Source organism: Lontra canadensis, unplaced genomic scaffold (genome assembly GCF_010015895.1).
Source record: "Lontra canadensis isolate GAN:19392208 unplaced genomic scaffold, GSC_riverotter_1.0 scaffold40, whole genome shotgun sequence".
NCBI classification, from domain to species: domain Eukaryota; kingdom Metazoa; phylum Chordata; class Mammalia; order Carnivora; family Mustelidae; genus Lontra; species Lontra canadensis.
The window spans coordinates 3728602-3747135 of NW_022631034.1; the positions used below are offsets into that span (position 1 = coordinate 3728602).

General features: G+C 36.0%; 1 protein-coding gene across 6 annotated transcripts in view; it reads left to right on the forward strand.

The window, feature by feature from the left end:
* Window positions 1–18534, forward strand: part of LRRC7 (leucine rich repeat containing 7) — a 547026-nt gene that overhangs the window by 107511 nt on the left and 420981 nt on the right. For 5 of the 6 annotated variants that reach the window (XM_032870085.1, XM_032870083.1, XM_032870080.1 and 2 more), the window contains exon 2: window positions 14401–14498. In XM_032870085.1, coding sequence (XP_032725976.1) covers window positions 14401–14498 — 98 coding nt within the window. Of the gene's footprint in view, window positions 1–14400; window positions 14499–18534 lie in introns of those variants that run through there. The other variant, XM_032870081.1, reaches the window with a different exon arrangement.

An 18534-nucleotide genomic window follows, 5' to 3' on the forward strand; every position in this document is an offset into this window, starting at 1 on the left:
ATTCTGTTTCTTTGGAAAAAGGTGAAAACAATATACTACAGCATTTATCATCCCTTAAATGTATGACAAGGCAATGCAAAAATAAGTTTCTCTTCTCCGAAACTATTGATGATCCCTGCAGTTTTGGTAAATTATCACTGGCCCTTAAACTCAGGCATGTCTACTTTTCTGACTCAACCGTACAGTGTCTATCTTTCTGTTCTGTTAAGCATTTCGCTCTCTTTTCAAGCACTTCAAGTGTAGTTTAGAAGTGATTTCTTTTCACAGTAATCTTGCTCTTTAACTTCAGTTTGTCCTTATTAACTATCATCTCAACACATTTGGCTGAGATAATTGGGTATTGATTATTTTTGCAATGTCATTTGCAGTTCAAATTGGATCTTTATAAACATTTGAGACTTTTTAATGGCAGTTGTTTGCTCAACATGCATAGTTTCAGTCTGGGGTTTGGTTCACTGTGCTGAATTCAGGCTCCACTTCACTTAAAAGAAAATAGCCATTTGGTGATAAAGCAAGAGCACTTCCACTGCTTCTTCAACTCATTCCTTTTTTTTCTTGAATTCTAAGCCAAATAAGGAATTCCAAAGCTTGGCTTCACTTGGGGTTACTTGGTTTTAAAATTTGTGAGGATGGATGGTCACAGAACGCTACTCCCTTATTCTTTTCATTCCCCCTTGCAGGACTGACTGCTAGTCATTATTTCCAAAAATAATGACAATCTTATTCTTCCTTTTTCTATATGTATGCTTAAGCCCAGTTTTATTTTTTAATCCTCATTATTCATATTTATTTTCGTTTACCATGAATTCCTTTTGTTAAGTTCTTAGCCATACAGAAGCATAAATCAAAGCGATAATTACTTGTAAATATTCAATATTTTAAGATTTTTTTTTACATCTATGACTCACTTCTTATGAATCCTACCACATGCGACACTAGAAGAAAGAAAAGAATAAATATTTTCTATGCATGGGGGCATTTGAAATGAAGACTGGGATTTGGGAGTTAAAGGAAGAGAGTTCAAGTCCTGATTCTGGCCTTTCTGTTACTTTGCATATATCACTTAATTGCTCAGATTTCTACTTGTCCCATCTATAAAACAGTGAGGTGCTAATACAAATTTCAGAATTGTCATGAAAATGAAATGAAATAAATTATGGGAAAGTATTTTGACAACTGCAGTGTACAGTGTCAAAGCCCTCAAATGGTTTAGAATCTATGTCAGTAAAGGGCACAAAAACTGACATGGAGACTAATACTAGCTTGAAAATTGCTGGTTATTCTTCCAAAGCTTAATAGATATAATATGGAAAATTCAGAAGGATGCACTGAGTATTTTTGAAATGGTTGGATTTATTTCTGAGTGGAACTGGTTCTTAAAAATAGCCTTGCAAGAATGGGTAAAACTTGCAATGAGAAAGAACAATCTTCTAAATGTTCCTGCTAAGAAGAGCAGACTTCATTCATCATTTATTAAATCATTTGTTAAGTATTTATGGAGTGTTTACTATAGTCTAGGCATGGTGCTAAGGGATACCATGGAAGATAGAGTGGCTATGGAATGAAAAAGATGCTTAACTTTTGTCACATGATACACATTTTAATCCTTGGATTCTGATGAATTAAAAGGTACTAACCTCTTTATCACAAAATTTTTGGATGAGTTTTCAGATCATAGTCAATATCGTAAGGCTTTGTACTGTAATAGAAATGCTTCTTGTGTGTTCAGGTGAGATTCAAAGGCAACAAAAGCTACCATTTTACAATGTATCTTACTAAGCTTCCTAATCCTACTGATTATTATTTTAAATATAAGGGGTTGTGTTTATTTATAGGTATGTAATTTATTGTGTCTAATTCTGTTTATGATCAAGTTAAATAAAAGCTCAGTGGAAGGTAAATCTGATTAATTTTTTTAAATTTGTTTTATTTTTATTTATTTTTATTTTTTAAATTAACATATAACATATTATTTGCTTCAGGGGTACAATTCTATGAATTAGCAGACTTTCACAATTCACAGCACTCACCAAAACACATACACTGCCCAGTGTCCATAACCCAGCCACCCTGTCCTTCCCTCCTCACCCCCTAGCAACCCTCAGTTTGTTTCCTGAGATTGAGTCTCATGGTTTGTCTCCCTCTCCGGTCCCATCTTGTTTCATTTTTTTCTTCCCTACCCCCCAAAACCTTCTTCCCTGCCTCTCAAATTCCTCATATCAGAGAGATCATATTATAATTGTATTTCTCTGATTGACTTATTTCACTTAGCATAATACCCTAGTTCCACCCATATCGTTGCAAATGACATGATTTTGTGGTTTTCTTTTGATGGCTGCATAGTATTCCATTGCATATATATACCACATCTTGTTTATCCATTCATTAGATGATGGACATCTAGGTTCTTTCCATAGTTTGGCTATTGTGGACATTGCTGCTATAAGCATTCGGGTGCACATGCCCCTTCAGGTCACTATGTTTGTATCTTTAGGGTAAATACCCAGGAGTGCAATTGCTGGGTCATAGGTTAACTCTATTTTCTACTTTTTGCGGAACCTCCATGCTGTTTTCCAGAGTGGCTGCAACCAGCGTGCATTCCCACCAACAGTGGTGTAGGGGGGAATCCCCTTTTTTCACTTCCTTGCCAACATCTGTCCTTTCCTGACTTGTTAATTTTAGCTATTCTGACTGCTGTTGAGTAGTATCTCACTGTGGTTTTGATTTGTGTTTCCTTAATGCTGAGTGATATTGAGCACTTTTTCATGTGTCTGTTGGCCATTTAGATGTCTTTTTTGCAGAAATGTCTGTTCATGTCTTCTTCCCATTTCTTGACTGGATTATTTGTACTTTGGGTGTTGAGTTTGAAAATTCTTTATAGATTTTGGATAGTAGCCCTTTATCTGATAACGTCATTTGCAAATATCTTCTCCCATTCTGTCAGTTGTCTTTTGGTTTTGTTGACTGTTTCCTTCGCTGTGCAAAAGCTTTTTTTAAGCTTTGATGTAGTCCCAATAGTTCATTTTTACCCATGCTTTCCTTGCCTTCTGCAGTGTTTCTAGGAAGAAGTTGATGCGGCTGAGTTCGAAGAGGTGCCTGTCTGTGTTCTCAAGGATTTTGATGGATTCCTGTCTCACATTGAGGTCTTTCATCCATTTGGAGTCAATTTTTATGTGTGGTATAAGGAAATGGTCCAGTTTCATTCTGCATGTGGCTGTCCAGTTTTCCCAACACCATTTGTTGAAGAGACTGTCTTTTTTTCCATTGGACATTCTTTTTTGCTTTGTCAAAGATTAGTTGACCATAGAGTTGAGGGTCCATTTCTGGGCTCTCTATTCTGTTCCATTGATCTATGTGTCTATTTTTGTGCCAGTACCATACTGTCTTGATGATGACAGCTTTGTAATAGACACTGAAGTCTGGAATTGTGATGCTGCCAACATTAGTTTTCTTTTTCAACATTCCTCTAACTATTCAGGGTCTTTTCTGGCTCCATGTAAATTGTAGGATTATTTGTTCCATTTCTTTGAAAAAAATTGATGGTTTTTTGATAGGCATTACTTTATGTGTGTAGATTGCTTTAGATAGCATAGACATTTTCACAATATTTGTTCTTCCAGTCCATGAGCATGGAATGTTTTTCCATTTATTTGGGTCTTCTTCATTTTCGTTCATGAGTACATTATAATATTCTGAGTACAGATTCTTTGCCTCCTTGGTTAGGTTTACTCCTAGGTATCTTACGGTTTTGAGTGCAATTGTAAATGGGATCGACTCCTTAATTGATCTTTCTTCTGTCTTGCTGTTGGTATATAGAAATGCAACTGATTTCTGTGCATTGATTTTATATCCTGACACATAACTGAATTCCTGTATGAGTTCTAGCAGTTTTAGAGTAGAGTCTTTGGGTTTTCCACGTAAAGTATATCATCTGCAAAGAGTGGGAGTTTGACTTCTTTGCCAATTCAGATGCCTTTAATTTCTTTTTGTTGTCTGATTGCCGAGGCTAGGACTTCTAGTACTATGTTGAATAGCAGTGATGATAGTGTACAGCCTGCCATGTTCCTGACCTTTGGGGAAAAGCTCTCAGTTTTTCACCATTGAGAATGACATGTACTGTGGCTTTTTCATAGATGGCTTTGATGATATTGAGGTAGGTACCCCTTATCCCTACACTTTGAAGAGTTTTGATCCAGAAAGGATGCTGTACTTTGTCAAATGCTTTTTCTGCATCTATGGAGAGTATCATATGGTTCTTGTTCTTTTATTAATGTATTGTATCACATTGATTTGCAGATGTTGAACCAAACTTGCAGCCCAGCAATAAATCCCATTTTGTTGTGTTGAATAATCCTTTTAATGTACTTTTGGGTCCTACTGGCTAGTATTTTGGTGAAAATTTTTGCATCCATGTTCATCAAGGATATTGGTTTGTAATCCTCCTTTTTGATGGAATCTTTGTCTAATTTGGGGATCACAGTAATGCTGGCCTCATAAAATGAGCTTGGAAGTTTTCCTTCCATTTCTATAATTGAAACAGTTTCAGGAGAATAGGTATTAATTCTTCAAATATTTGGTAGAATACCCCGGGGAAGCTGTCTGGCCCTGTACTCTTGTTTGTTGGGAGATTTTTGATGACTGCTTCGATCTCCTTACTGGTTATGTGTCTGTTCAGGTTTTCTATTTCTTCCTGGTTCAGTTTTGGTAGTTTATATGTCATTAGGAATGCATCCATTTCTTCCACATTGTCAAATTTGCTGGTGCATAGTTGCTCATAATATGTTCTTATAATTGTTTGTATTTCTTTGGTGTTTCTCTCCTCCTTCATCGATGATTTTATTAATTTGGGTCCTTTCTCTATTCTTTTTGATAAATTTGGCCAGGGGTTTATCAATGTTATTAATCTTTTTGAAAGAACCAGCTCCTAGTTTCATTGATTTGTTCTACTGTTCTTTTGTTTTTTAATTCATTGATTTCTGCTCTGATCTTTATTATTTCTCTTCTCCTCCTGGGTATAGGCTTTGTTTTTCTTTCTCCAGCTCCTTTAGGTGTAGGGTTAGGTTGTGTACTTGATACCTTTCTTGTTTCTTGAGAAAGGCTTGTATTGCTATATACTTTCCTCTCAGGACTGCCTTTGCTGTGACCCAAAGATTTTGAACAGTTGTGTTTTCATTTTCATTTGTTTCCATAATATTTTTTTAATTCTTCTTTAATTTCCTGGTTGACCCATTCATTCTTCAGTAGGATGCTCTTTAACTTCCATGTATTTGAGTTCTTTCCAACTTTCTTCCTGTGATTGAGTTCTAGTTTCAAAGGACTCTGGTCTGAAAATATGCATGGAATGATCCCAGTCTTTGGTACCAGTTGAGACCTGATTTGTGACCCAGGATGGGATCTATTCTGGAGAGTGTTCCATGTGCACTAGAAAAGAAATATGTATTCTGTTGCTTTGGGATGAAATGTTCTAAATATATCTGTGATGTCCATCTAGTCCAATGTGTCATTTAAAGCCTTTATTTCATTATTAATCTTTTGCTTATGTGATCTGTCCATTTCAGTGAGGGGAGTGTTAAAGCCCCCTACTATTATTGTATTATTGTCAATGTGTTTCTTTGATTTTGTTATTAATTGGTATATATAGTTGGCTGCTCCCATGTTAGGGGCATAGATATTTAAAATTGTTAGATTTTCATTTTGGATGCCCTTCCTCATCTCTTATCATAATCTTTGGCTTATAATCTAATTTATCTGCTATAAAGATTGCCATGCCAGCTTTCTTTTGATGTCTATTTGCATGGTAAATTGTTTTCCACCCCCTCACTTTAAAGATTTTATTTATTTTTTTGACAGAGAGAGATCACAAGTAGACAGAGAGGCAGGCAGAGAGAGAGAGAGAGAGAGAGGGAAGCAGGCTCCCCGCTGAGCAGAAAGCCCGATGCGGGGCTTGATCCCAGGACCCTGAGGTCATGACCTGAGCTGAAGGCAGCGGCTTAACCCACTGAGCCACCCAGGCGCCCCTTCACCCCCTCACTTTAAATCTGGAGGTGTTTGGGTCTAAAATGAGTTTCTTGTAGACAACCTATCGATGGGTCTTGTTTTCCTATCCATTCTGATACCTTGTGTCTTTTGATTGGGGCATTTAGCCCATTTACATTTAGGGTGACTATTGAATGATATGAACTTAGTGCCATTGTATTGCCTATAAGGTGACTATTACTATATTTTGTCTCTGTTCCTTTCTGGTCTGTTACTTTTAGGCTCTCTCTTTGCTTAGAGGACCCCTTTCAATATTTCCTGTTTGTAAACACCTGGTTTGGTGTTTACAGATTCTTCTAGTTTTTGTTTATCCTGGAAGTTTTTTTAATCTCTCCTTCTGTTTTAAATTACAGTCTAGCTGGATATAGTATTCTTGGCTGCATATTTTTCTCGTTTGTTCTCTGAATATATCACACCAGTTCTTTCTGGCCTGTCATGTCTCTGTGGATGGGTCTGCTGCTGATCTAATATTTCTACCATCATATGTTACAGACTTCTTGCCCTGAGCTGTTTCAGGATTTTCTCTTTGTCACTGAGACTTGTAAGTTTTACTATTAGATGATGGGGTGTGGACCTATTTTTATTGATTTTGAGGGGTGGGTTCTCTGTGCTTCCTGGATTTTGATACTTGTTCCCTTCGTCAAACTAGGGAAATTCTCTGCTATAATTTTCTCCAATTTACCTTCTGTCCCTCTCTCTTTCTTTTTCTTTTGGGATCCCAATTATTCTAATATTATTTCATCTTTTGGTATCACTTATCTCTCAAATTCTCCCCTTGTTTTCCAGTAGTTGGTTGTCTCTCCTTTGCTCAGCTTCTTTATTCTTCTTCATTTGGTCTTCTAGATCACTAATTCTCTGTTCTGCCTCATTTATCCTAACAGTAAGAACCTTCATTTTTTATTGTACTTCATTAATAGCTTTTTTGATTTCAACTTGGTTAGGTTTTAGTTCTTTTATTTCTCCAGAAAGGGATTCTCTAATATATATTCCATGCGTTTTTTGAGTCCAGGTAGCACCTTGATGATTGTCATTCTGAACTCTAGTTCTGACATATTGCTACTGTTCATATTGATAAGGTCCCTAGCCATTGGTACTGCCTCTTGTTCTTTTTTTTTTTTTTTTTGTGGTGAGTTTTTCCACCTTGTCATTTTATCCAGATAAGAATAGATGAATGAGAGAGGAAAATACTAAAAGGGTAGCAGTGATGCCAGAAAGATATACACTAACCAAATCAGAAGAGACCCAAAATCAGGGGGAGGAGAAAGGAGGAAAAAAAATATATAAATGTAAAAATATATGAATATATAAACATATATAGTATATTTATATATATTATTTATACACACACATACACACACACACACACACACACACACAGGTGTATAGAACAGAGCCCCACACTTGATTTTTGGCGTATTTTGGTCTGTTAGAAGAAACTGCCTCCCAAAATTTGAAAGAAAGAAAAACATATATATACACAAAAATAAGGGTAAACACAATGAGGGTATGGAATATGCCTGTAAAGATGAAAATTAAAAGATTCTAAAAAAGGAATTGATAAGTTGGTTGAAGAAAGAAAAAAAAAGAGGAAAAAATGTGATCAGACTGGAGACTAGAACAAAGCCATGTGTTAGATTTAGGGTATATTTTGATCTGTTAGAAGAAACTGTATCCCAAAATTTTTAAGAAAGAGAAACCTATATGTATACAAAAAAATAAGGTTAAATACAATTACGTGACAGAATATGACTGTAACAATGGAAGTTTAAAAAGATTTTTTCAAAGGTATTGGAAAAATATTTAAAATACATTAAAATAGGAAAGAGGAAAAACTAAAAATATAGAATAAGAAAAAATAAAATAAAAAAATTTAACTTTGGAAGACATAAGAATCATGGTAAAAAGCTATGAATTCTACGTGTTGTATTCCCATAGCTTGACATTTTGCAGTTCTCATTGATCAGTGAGCTTGGTCTGGCTGGATGTTCTTTTTGATCTTCTGGGGGAGGAGCCTGTTGCTATGCTTCTCAACTGTCTTTGTCCAAGGTGGAATTTCAGGCCCTTGTCAGGGACCAGGCTAAGTAATCTGCCTGGTTTGCTCTTGGTAGCTTTGGTTCCCTGAACACTTTCCATATAGCTTTGGAGGATGGGAATGAAGATGGCTGCCTCCCAATTTTCGGCTGCATAGGAACTAAGAGTTTGGGGCTCCACTCCTCAATGCACCTCCAGTGAAAAGCAGTCAATCCCTCCCATCTCCTGGGTCTCTGTGCTCACCTAGCCTGCGACAGAGTGTTTCTATCTCTGGCACACGGCCCTGTTTGGAGTCTCCAAACTCAGCAGATTCCTGCAGTGCATTCTGGCATCACTCCTTCTGAAGGAGGAAAGAGGGAGTCTTCCTGAATCTACCACTTGTGGGGAGCAGTGGACTGAATGTGCTTCGGATCACAGTTTAAGGCAACCCTGAGCTAAGAGCCCTCTCCTCGGCTCCACTTCTCCAGCCTGCTTCCCTGGGAGCTCTCCCACAAACCCTTGGTCTTTTTGTGACCCCGCAAGTCCTGAGACCACACTGTGTCCGCAAGGTCTCCACCCCTTGCTTAGCCTCTTGAGTGATGTCCCTCAGTGGAGCTGACTTCTAGAAGTTAAGATTTTGTGTGCCACTGCTCTACCACTTGCTGGGAGCTGGCCCCTCCCCCACAGTCTATCTTTCCATAAATTGCCTCAGATTCACTTCTCTGCAAATCCTACCTTCTGGAAAGTGGTCAATTTTCTGTTCCTAGAATTGATACTCTTTTCTTTGATCTTCTGTTGAGTTTGTTGGTGTTCAGAACTGTTTGATAACTGTCTAGCTGAACTCCTGGGACCCAGTGATATTTAGGTCTCCTTCTCCTCTGCCATCTTGCTTCTTTTACCTAGTCTGATTTTTTTAAAAGTCTGCATTTGTTCAAGATGGTTTAATTAACAATAGTCATTAAAAACATACTTGAAATGTTTACTTTTTTAGAAACTAAGTCAAGGATATATATTTTTTATAATTTATTTTCTATCTACTTAGCTGACTTTAAAAAAATCCTTCAAGGGACACCTGGGTGGCTTAGTGGGTTAAGCCTCTGCCTTCAATTTGGGTCATGACCTCAGGGTCCTGGGATGGAGCCCCGCATTAGGCTCTCTTCTCAGCAGGGAGCCTGCTTCCCACTCTCTCTCTCTCTGCCTGCTGACCTCCCTACTTGAGATTTCTCTCTCTGTGTCAAATAAATAAATAAAATCTTTTTAAAAAATTCCTTTAGGAGTCTTAGACTATAGAGCATAAACAATGGGGCTTGCTAATAGTCAACTCATTGCTTGTGCACTGAACTTCATTTAGGGGCTTATCTAAGTTGTCTGGTCATCAAGTAAACCCATAAAGCACTACATTTTTCCAGTTTGGGTTGTGCTTACAAAGCAGTAAATACAGTAAAAGCTCAATGAGAAGGGAAAAAATAGCCTCAGTATGTTTGGTATCTTGTGAGCAAAACAAGTTGATTTTACTTTTTAATCCAGTTCTTTTATGTCACAATTAAATCACTCCCTTCCTCCACACATACTAATCAGGACACCTAGTTCTGCTGAGGAAAGTCCCCACAGAGCAGCATCACACTAAGGAGAACAGCTCCCTCTTCCTCTCCTCCCATCCCTAGGCCCTGCAGCAAAGGAAATCAGGGATCATCTGCCTTGCTCTCTGGTGTCTGGTAGCATGTGGAAAGTGCAATTGTGAGAGGCTACTGTTGAGTGCAAGACAATGGCTTACTAGGAAAGTATCAGGAAATGCCAGGACATAGGTTGCAGGTAAGGTAATAACAACAATATGTAGAAGGTCACTCACCAGTTCAACTACCGGGTTCACACCCAATGATCCCAGAACATAGTTTCCTTCATGGCAGGTTTAGGAGAGATAGGTTCATTCATTCATTCAAACAACATATAATTCATGAATGCCAAACATTATGACAACTTTTTCATTCCACTGATAAAGTGGAGAATAAAATCAATATCAATCCTGCCTTCATGGAACTTCACAGTACAGGAGGAAGGCAGACATTAGATAGAAATTCTGGAAGTAAATATATAATTGCTATTTGTGATAGCTGTTAGGATGGAAAACTCTAGGCTGTAAAGTGGAGCCATAATTTGAGTCCTCATTAGATTAAGGTGTCAGAGTGATCCTGTATTATCTCAAAAAGTGATATTATAATGAAGACTGGAAGATGACTAAGTATAATTCAGATAGAGTAGGAAGAGGACTCATTTGAGTCAAAAGGAGCATTATACATAGAGGCCAAGAGAGAGTAATGAGTTTTAAGTGTATATTCAAGGCACTTAGAAGTACTAGAGGCAGAGCTCCATAGTTGAAAACCATAGTTGCGTGAAAAACTGTTTCTGCAAAGGAGCTCTGAGGAGGTTACTGTGAACCAATTCCACACTGAGGAGTAAGTTGTTCATTTGTCTCTAAAGACCCTCATATGGAACACTTCCCCAAAACTTTACTTCTCTGCTCTTTTTGGCTAATTCAGAATTCTTCAGTGGAGAATCATATCTTTACCAGTCATGTGCTATGGCATGCTGTGTTGCCTACTATAGTAATCACATGTGGCTATTTATATTTAAATTTAAATAAATTAAACTCAATAAAATTTCAAAAATCAAAAATTCAGTTCCTCAGTCACCTAGTCACATTTTAAATGTTCAACAATTGAATAAGGCTAGCAGCTGCTGTATGAGACAGTACAGATGCTGAACTTTTCCATCACCACAGAAAGTTCTATTTGCATAGTTCACAGTGTAGCCAATAGCCTGGGCTCTTGAGTCCAGATAAAATAAAAATGACATAGATAATGTATAGATAATGTACGTATAAAGAAGTTAACATAGCACCTGGCACATAATAGGCATTTTAGAAATACTTATCCCTGATACCTCTATTCTCTTAACTCAACACCTTTGTCTACCAGTGACTCAGTTGTTCTTCCTCTTCCTCTTCCATCCAGTATAAATTCATTCAACCATATTTACACGCAACTTCACTTCCTTTCTTAACTAGTCATACTCCTAACCCAATCCACAATTCTAGATTAATCTAAACTTGTACTCTTATCCAGCTGAATCTGCCAAATCTTGTTGGAAAAAAAAAATCACTTCACTATTGAGATTATCAGCCTTATCAGTTGGCAGCCTCCTAGTTCATCTGGTAGACTACCAATGTACTTGGCAAGACTTTGACAATGCTTCTTTGACTAATCTTTCCATTTTTGTAGTATCTGTCCTAACGGCATTCTCTTCACCTTTGTATCTCTAAGTGACTATATCCTGGAATGAATTCACTGAACTTCCCTCTCCTGTATATCTATATGTCTATTTTTTATTTGTAGGGGTTGCCAAATTTCAGTATTGGGATCAATGTAAGGCTACTTCAGAAGTATTTGATTGTTAAAAAGTACATCTACTGGAACCTGACTGTTGCGTACTGAATGAAAATCTTTAGTACTGGGAATGGCAGAATTTGTACTTGTTTAAGGCTCCTCAGATTATTATTATGACCTAAGTTTTGGAGATACCACAAGAGAGTTGTAGATATCTTTACTCATAATCTCTGATTGCTTTTTAATGCTCTTTATTATTAATGTGGCTGCCTCTGTTTCTTCCCAGCAGTTGACATGTAGGCTGCACTTTTCAGAGCTCTTCAATGAGTTGTCAGAGCATCTGTCTTACCTGTGGTCATCACACTTAATCTCTCCTTGCTGGCACTGTTAACACATTCCCACTGGTGGCTTGCCAAGTTTGAAAGTAGCAAGAATAGCTCCTTTGCTGTGTCCTAGCTTTGCTCCAAAACTTCATTTTTGGTTTCTTTGTCTGACCATTTAATGCAAACTGTAGATCATAGATGACACTGGTGGAAGAGTTCAAGCAGCCAGGAGTGTAATCTCAGGAAGATGAAAGTCACACAGTTATATAATAGTTTGGACATGAATTCAAAGTGTGTTTTCTACTGGGCATAATGTTTGGCATTCCAGGGAAAAGAGAACTTTTAAAGCTGCTTTAAATTTTTTGTTGTCTATTAGTGTGTTGTATATATAACTTATAGTGAGTTTCTTTGGTCCCAGTTACCTTTTTGGTGGTTCTCAAAATCTTAAAATGTCACTGGCAGGTACAGCATTGGTGATATAGTGTTGAGCATATCTGCCTTCTAAAGTGTGACTGACAGAACAAACATTTCAGTAAAAATAGCTAAATGGTCAAAAATCAACATGTAATTAGCAAATAACCTTATAGACAAACTTATAGATTTGTGTAGTATTATATTTATATAAATATCTAACATGTATACCATTTATATATAGGTATAGATTAATATATTATTGAATTTAAGAAGAATTTCCTCATTAAGGGCGCCTGGGTGACTCAGTCAGTTAAGTGACTCTTGATTTCAGCTTAGGTTATGATCTCAGGGCTGTGAAATTGACCCCGGCAACCAGCTCTATGCTCAGCAGCGAGCCTGCTTGAGATTGTCTCTCTCCCTCTCCCATTGTCCCTCCCCCCACTCACACTTTCTCAAATAAATAAATATTAAAAAAGGAAGAATTTCATCATTTATTATTCATTACACAGTAGAATCTCAAATATCAGTCTCCTAGTAGAATTATAATAATCAAAAACTCATGGAAATAATAGATTAAGAAACACTAAGAAAAATATGAAAAGTCCAAGAATCCTGATTAAATCTCACTTGAGCCTTTTATTTCATGTGTAACCGTGACCAGGTCACCAAATATTTCTGAGCCTTAGTTTCCTCATCTTCAATTTGATCTTTCAGGAGGTTGTTGTAAAGAAAAAATGTAATAAATGATAAATGGTAATACATTCTAAAATATATTTATTGTTGTTGCTAAGGCCACAGAGCACTATATAATTTTGAAATATCTTCTAAATTCTCTAAGAAAAATTACAGCATGTAATGCTTTAGTTAGTTCATGAAGACAACTCACTTTTATCCATCTCACCATCCTTGAAAGATTAACGTATAGTAAATCTTAAATCTTATTAAATAAAATGAAGTATATTTTATTATTTATTTCTGAAAACTGGCAATTCATGTACATGGATGTTTTGTGTTTTTCTAATAATCAGGACATTAATTTAGTCAGAATTTTTTTTTCCTCAACACTGCTATCTGTTCTTTTCCTTTATTGAAAAAAAGGCCAGCTTTCATAGTTTTCCTAACATACTGGATATTTAAATTTTAGTATATGATTTCATTTTTATTTGAGATAATTTTGATAAACAATAGTTACATTTGTTGAGCTCTCAAATTGTGATGGACAATGTATGTAAAGAATTTTATAGGTATTAACATATTTGATCCTCATAACAGTCTTATGAGATGGCTTATGTTTTCCCCATTTACTTATGGAAAAATTAAGGCCCCAAAGCAGATAACATTCTCTAAAATCATCCTTTAAGAGACTAAATGGGAGTTTGAACATAGGCAGTCTGCTTCTAGAACCTAGGCTTATCACATTTAAGCCACACTTCTTTGCATCTGATCCTACAGATCTGCTTATGAGTGTTCTCAGAATGCAAGCTTTGGGCCCCACAATTCATGTGGGAGTTGACCTGCAGATACTTGATTCCAGTAGGAACCATAATAGTAAAATTCTCTTGGAGTCTTAATAGTGCTTTCTAACTTGTTATACGAAAGCAAACAAGGTTATATGGAATCAATGTCACATCATCGGTAGTCAGAAATACAAAAGGAAAAATAATACATAAAAAAGTTTCCTTCTGTCTATCCTCAGTAGTTTCTCAGGGCTATCAAAATGAGTAGATTATGTATTGGTGACACAAAACTGTAAGGTTTACTGAAACCAAAAAGAATATCACAAAGAATGTACTATAAAATACGTTAACGCAGTTGAATTTGATCCATTTACTGTTACTTTCTAGTTGTCATCATTGCTATGTTTTCAGCATCACTAATGTTGCTAGTACTGAGTTCTATCACACTAGGGATTAGGGCTTCAACATACAAACTTGGGGATAGGGGACACAGACACAAACATTCCATTCATAGCAATCTACTTGGAGAATGGGCATTTGAATTTTGTCTATGTGGTGTTTTTAATTTTTTAATTTTTTTTAAATTTAGAACTCCTTGGAAAAGTTACTCTCCAGTTTACCAGATTCCCTGCCACTCCCTAGTGTCTTATTCTTTGCTAGGTACTAAATAGTGTTGTGTACTGAACCTCAATAGATTCCTGAACTATTAGACAATTTAAAAAGTCAAATTTTATCAAAATTTCGGTATTAAGACTTAGTTTTGGTTTGCTCTTATAGGATGGAGAACCTAATAAGGGGAAGGAATCCCCCACAATATCAGAGAAGTCCTTGTAAAGAAGTTCGTGCAGCACTTCGGAAGAGACCTGAAGAAGAGTGTAAGTATGTTTAATAGGATTAAAATAAGTTCTAGGTAGATTTTGGTGAGTAACATTTAAAATAAAGGATTAACTTTTAAGTGATTAATCAAATGATAGAAGTACTTAATAAATATTTGTTAAATTAAATTTAATTTATTTTTTCAAAACATATGATAAATGATATCTAGATTCAGACACTAGGAACATTGTTTTCTTAAGTGTTTCTCTTGTACTTCAAGATCTTCTACTAATAATTGAGTTCTATGTTCAAATAAAATTGGAAACTGCTAAATAATCTACCGTATCTTCCTACCATGAATATTAATGATTCTGAGGAGTTCTGAAGTAAAAGAAAACTTTTGAAATGTGTTTAAATTCAATAGATTCCACTTTCATTTGACCACAACACTCTTTCAACATTTTTTTTTAACCTGAGGACTCTTTGAAAACCACTGCATTAGATTAAAGAATAAATATCTAATGGTAAACATAAAGCCATGGGTCATAAGGAAACATTTGATTAATCAAAGTTAGGAAAAGATTTTGAAAGATGGAAGTTATATATCTTACCATAAAATCATTTTACTCTATCTGCAAGTTAGTAAATATTCAAATATGTAATTGTCTCTCAGGACTTTATTTTAATATTTCTAGTCTGTAGCATTGTTGGAGACATTTGACAAAATATTTGCATTTTAATTTTATGAGATGACCAAAAATACTAACTTTCCGCATGCTGTTTGCGAATAATTATTTTCAGGGAACTAAAGCACATTCTGTTATGGCAAAAATGTATGTGAATTTTGTCCTTTTACAGAAACTTACATTTTATAAGGATAGAGTTAATGCCATGATTTTATTGGCATATATAGTTTAATAGACCTTTAAGATTATATTGACATTTTAAGTTAGTTTGAAGTACACCATTCTGAGTACAGATGAAGTACATTAAAGCTGGGCACACTCATGGCAAGTAGAGTCTTTTCATTATATTTTGTTTGATAATAGAGTTAATAGACAACTTGATTGGGTTATAATCTATGTCATTCAGTATAGTGTTAGTTTTCTTTCCTTTTTCTTAATGCTGGTTTTCTATTAATCAATAGAATTACAACTTTTAACACTATAAATAAAATACCCAATTGAAACTAAAATTTGAAAATGAAGATTGAGTTCTGGGCATCATAAAACTAAAACTATAAGATGCAGACTCTTGCCCAAAAGTACTGCTTTTTTATTGGGTTCATAGGGAAGCTGTGGGGTTTTCCTTTATACTGTTTTAACACAATTAGCTTAGTCTCTGGTATATGTCTTCAGATTTAATTTTAAAATTTGTAAGGGATTTTTGTTATTAAATCTATCATTGATTCTCTCAGAACTGCTATTTAATATAGATAAAGTGATTTCTTAAAACTCTGAGTTCGTCTAGACTGAAGGTTAACCACTGAGTCCATTGACCAAATCCAGTCTGACACATGTTTCTGTAAATAAAATTTTATTGAAACATAGCTATCTCTTATTTATTTAGGTATTGTGTATGTTTGCTTTCATATTACAGAGAAAAAGTTGAGTAGTTAGGACAGAGACTATATGGCCCACAAGGCCAAAAGTATTTACCTGGCTCTTTACAGGAAGGGGTTTAAACACAGCTCTGGGCCATTGCTTCTCAAAGTGTGCTCTTCAGATCAGCCACAGTAGCTGCATTTAGGAACTTGTTAGAAATGCAAATTTTAAGAGCTTTAATCCATATCTACTGAATCAAGACCTCTGAGAGTGGGGCGCAATAATCTATGTAAACCCTGCAGGACACTCTGATGTAAGCTCAAACTTGAAAATCTCTAGCCTAAGTCAAATAACTGGCTGCAAACGATAGTAAATCATCATGGATACAAACGACTAATAAAGGTAGGCATATTTTAGAGTTAAGTCTTATTGCTGTTTAATTAAGGTACATAACATAACTGATGCTGGTATTATAACAAAACAAGTCCTCATCAATTGGACTGTGGCAGTCAGGGCAATTTTTCAAGTATGATTACATGAACTCAGTTGGGTTGACGGAGTTATTGAACATGGAAAGACATAATGAGAAATAAGAAACTTATAAAATGCTTTTCTCTTTCAGAGAGGTCTTCATTATCCCTTGTTAGTATAATGAGCAGTTCCTCTTGCCTTGTTACAGACCAGTGTTAATTCCCTAAGTAAGAAGGCTCTTTTTCAGAACGGAAGCAGCACATCACATTAGCTAATTAAGACATTAACTTTAAAGTCACACAGAAGGGTTTATTCTCCAATGTGACACTTAATGCGACCAGCTGCAGGAAACTGGGTATTATTTTTTTAATCTAAGACTCCATTTACTTATCTGAAAAATGAGGATAATGATAGAATCTACCTTGTGGGGTTGCTTTGAGAATTAAAGGAAGATAATTATATGGAGATAGGCAGGTTTGGTTTCAGACAATGGAAATACCGTAAAAAAAATATTGACATAAAATGAGTCAAATGATTTTTTTTTGGTTTTCTAGTGCATATTAAAAGTGATGTTTATACTATACTGTAGTCTGTCAAGTGTGCAATAACATTATGTTTAACAAAGTGATGTATATACCCTAATAAAAAATACTTTATCGTTAAAAATTGCAAACTGTCATCTGAGCTTTCAGTGAGTTGTAATCTTTTTGCTGGTGGAAGATCTTGTCTCAGTGTTGATGACTGCTGATTGGTCAGGGTGCTGGTTGCTGAAGGGTGAGGTGGCCATGGCAATTTCTTATAAGAAGATGACAAAAAATTTTGCCACACTGATTGACTTTTCTTTTCCTGGACCATTTCTCTGCAGCCTGCAGTGCTGTTTGATAGCACTTTACTCACAGTAGAACTTCTTTCAAAATTGTAGTTAGTCCTCTCAAACCCTACTGCTGCTTTATCAACTAACTTTATGTCATATTCTAAATCCTTTGTTGTCATTTCAACAATATCCACAGCATCTTCACCAGGAGTAGATTCCATCTCAAAAATCCACTCTCTTAGTTCATCAATAAGAAACACTTAAAAAAAAAAGATTTTACTTATTTATTTGTGAGAGAGAGAGAGAGCACAAGCAGGGGGGAGCAACAGGTAGAGGGAGAAGCAGGCTCCCCACTGAACAAGGAGCCTGATACAGGACTCGATCCCAGGACGCTGGGATCACAACCTGACCAAAGGCAGACACTTCACACACTGAGCCACTGAGGCATCCCAAGAAGCAATTTCTTCTCTTCTAAGATGAGATCATGAGATGCAGCAATTCAGTCACATCTTCAAGCACCATTTCTAATTCTAATGGTCCTGCTATTTCCATCACATCTGCAGTTAATTCCTCCACTGAAGTCTGGAATCCCTCAAAGTCATCCATGAGGGCTAGAACGAACTTCTTCCAAACTCCTGTTAAAGTTGACAATTTTGACTTCTTCCCTTGAATCACAAATTTTCTTAATGGCATCTAGAATGTTGAATTCTCTCCAGAGGTTTTCAATTGACTTTGCCCAGATACATCAGAGAAATCACTATCTGTGGCAGCTATAATCTTATAAAATGTATTTTTTAAGTAATAAAACTTAAAAGTCTAAATGATTTCTCCATCCATGTACTGCAGCATGAATGTTGTGTTAGCAGGCATCAAGACAAATGAATCTTATTGTACATCTTCATCAGAGCTCTTCAGTGACCAGGTGTATTGTCAGTGAGCAGTGATACTTTGACAGAATTTTTTTTTTTCTAAGCAGTAGTTCTCAACAGTGGGCTTAAAATATCCAGTAAACTGTGCTATAAATGGATGTGCTGTCATCCAAGCTTTGTTCCATATATAGAGCATAGGCAGAGTAGATGTGGCATAATTCTTAAGGACCCTAGGACTTTGGGAATGGTCAGTAAGCATTGATTTCAACTTAAAAGTCACCAGCTGAATTAATTCCTAACAGGAGAATCAACTTGTCCTTTGAAACTTTGAAGCCAGGCATTGATTACTCCTCTCTAGCAAGGAAAGTCCTACCTGGCATCTTCTTCCAATAGAAGG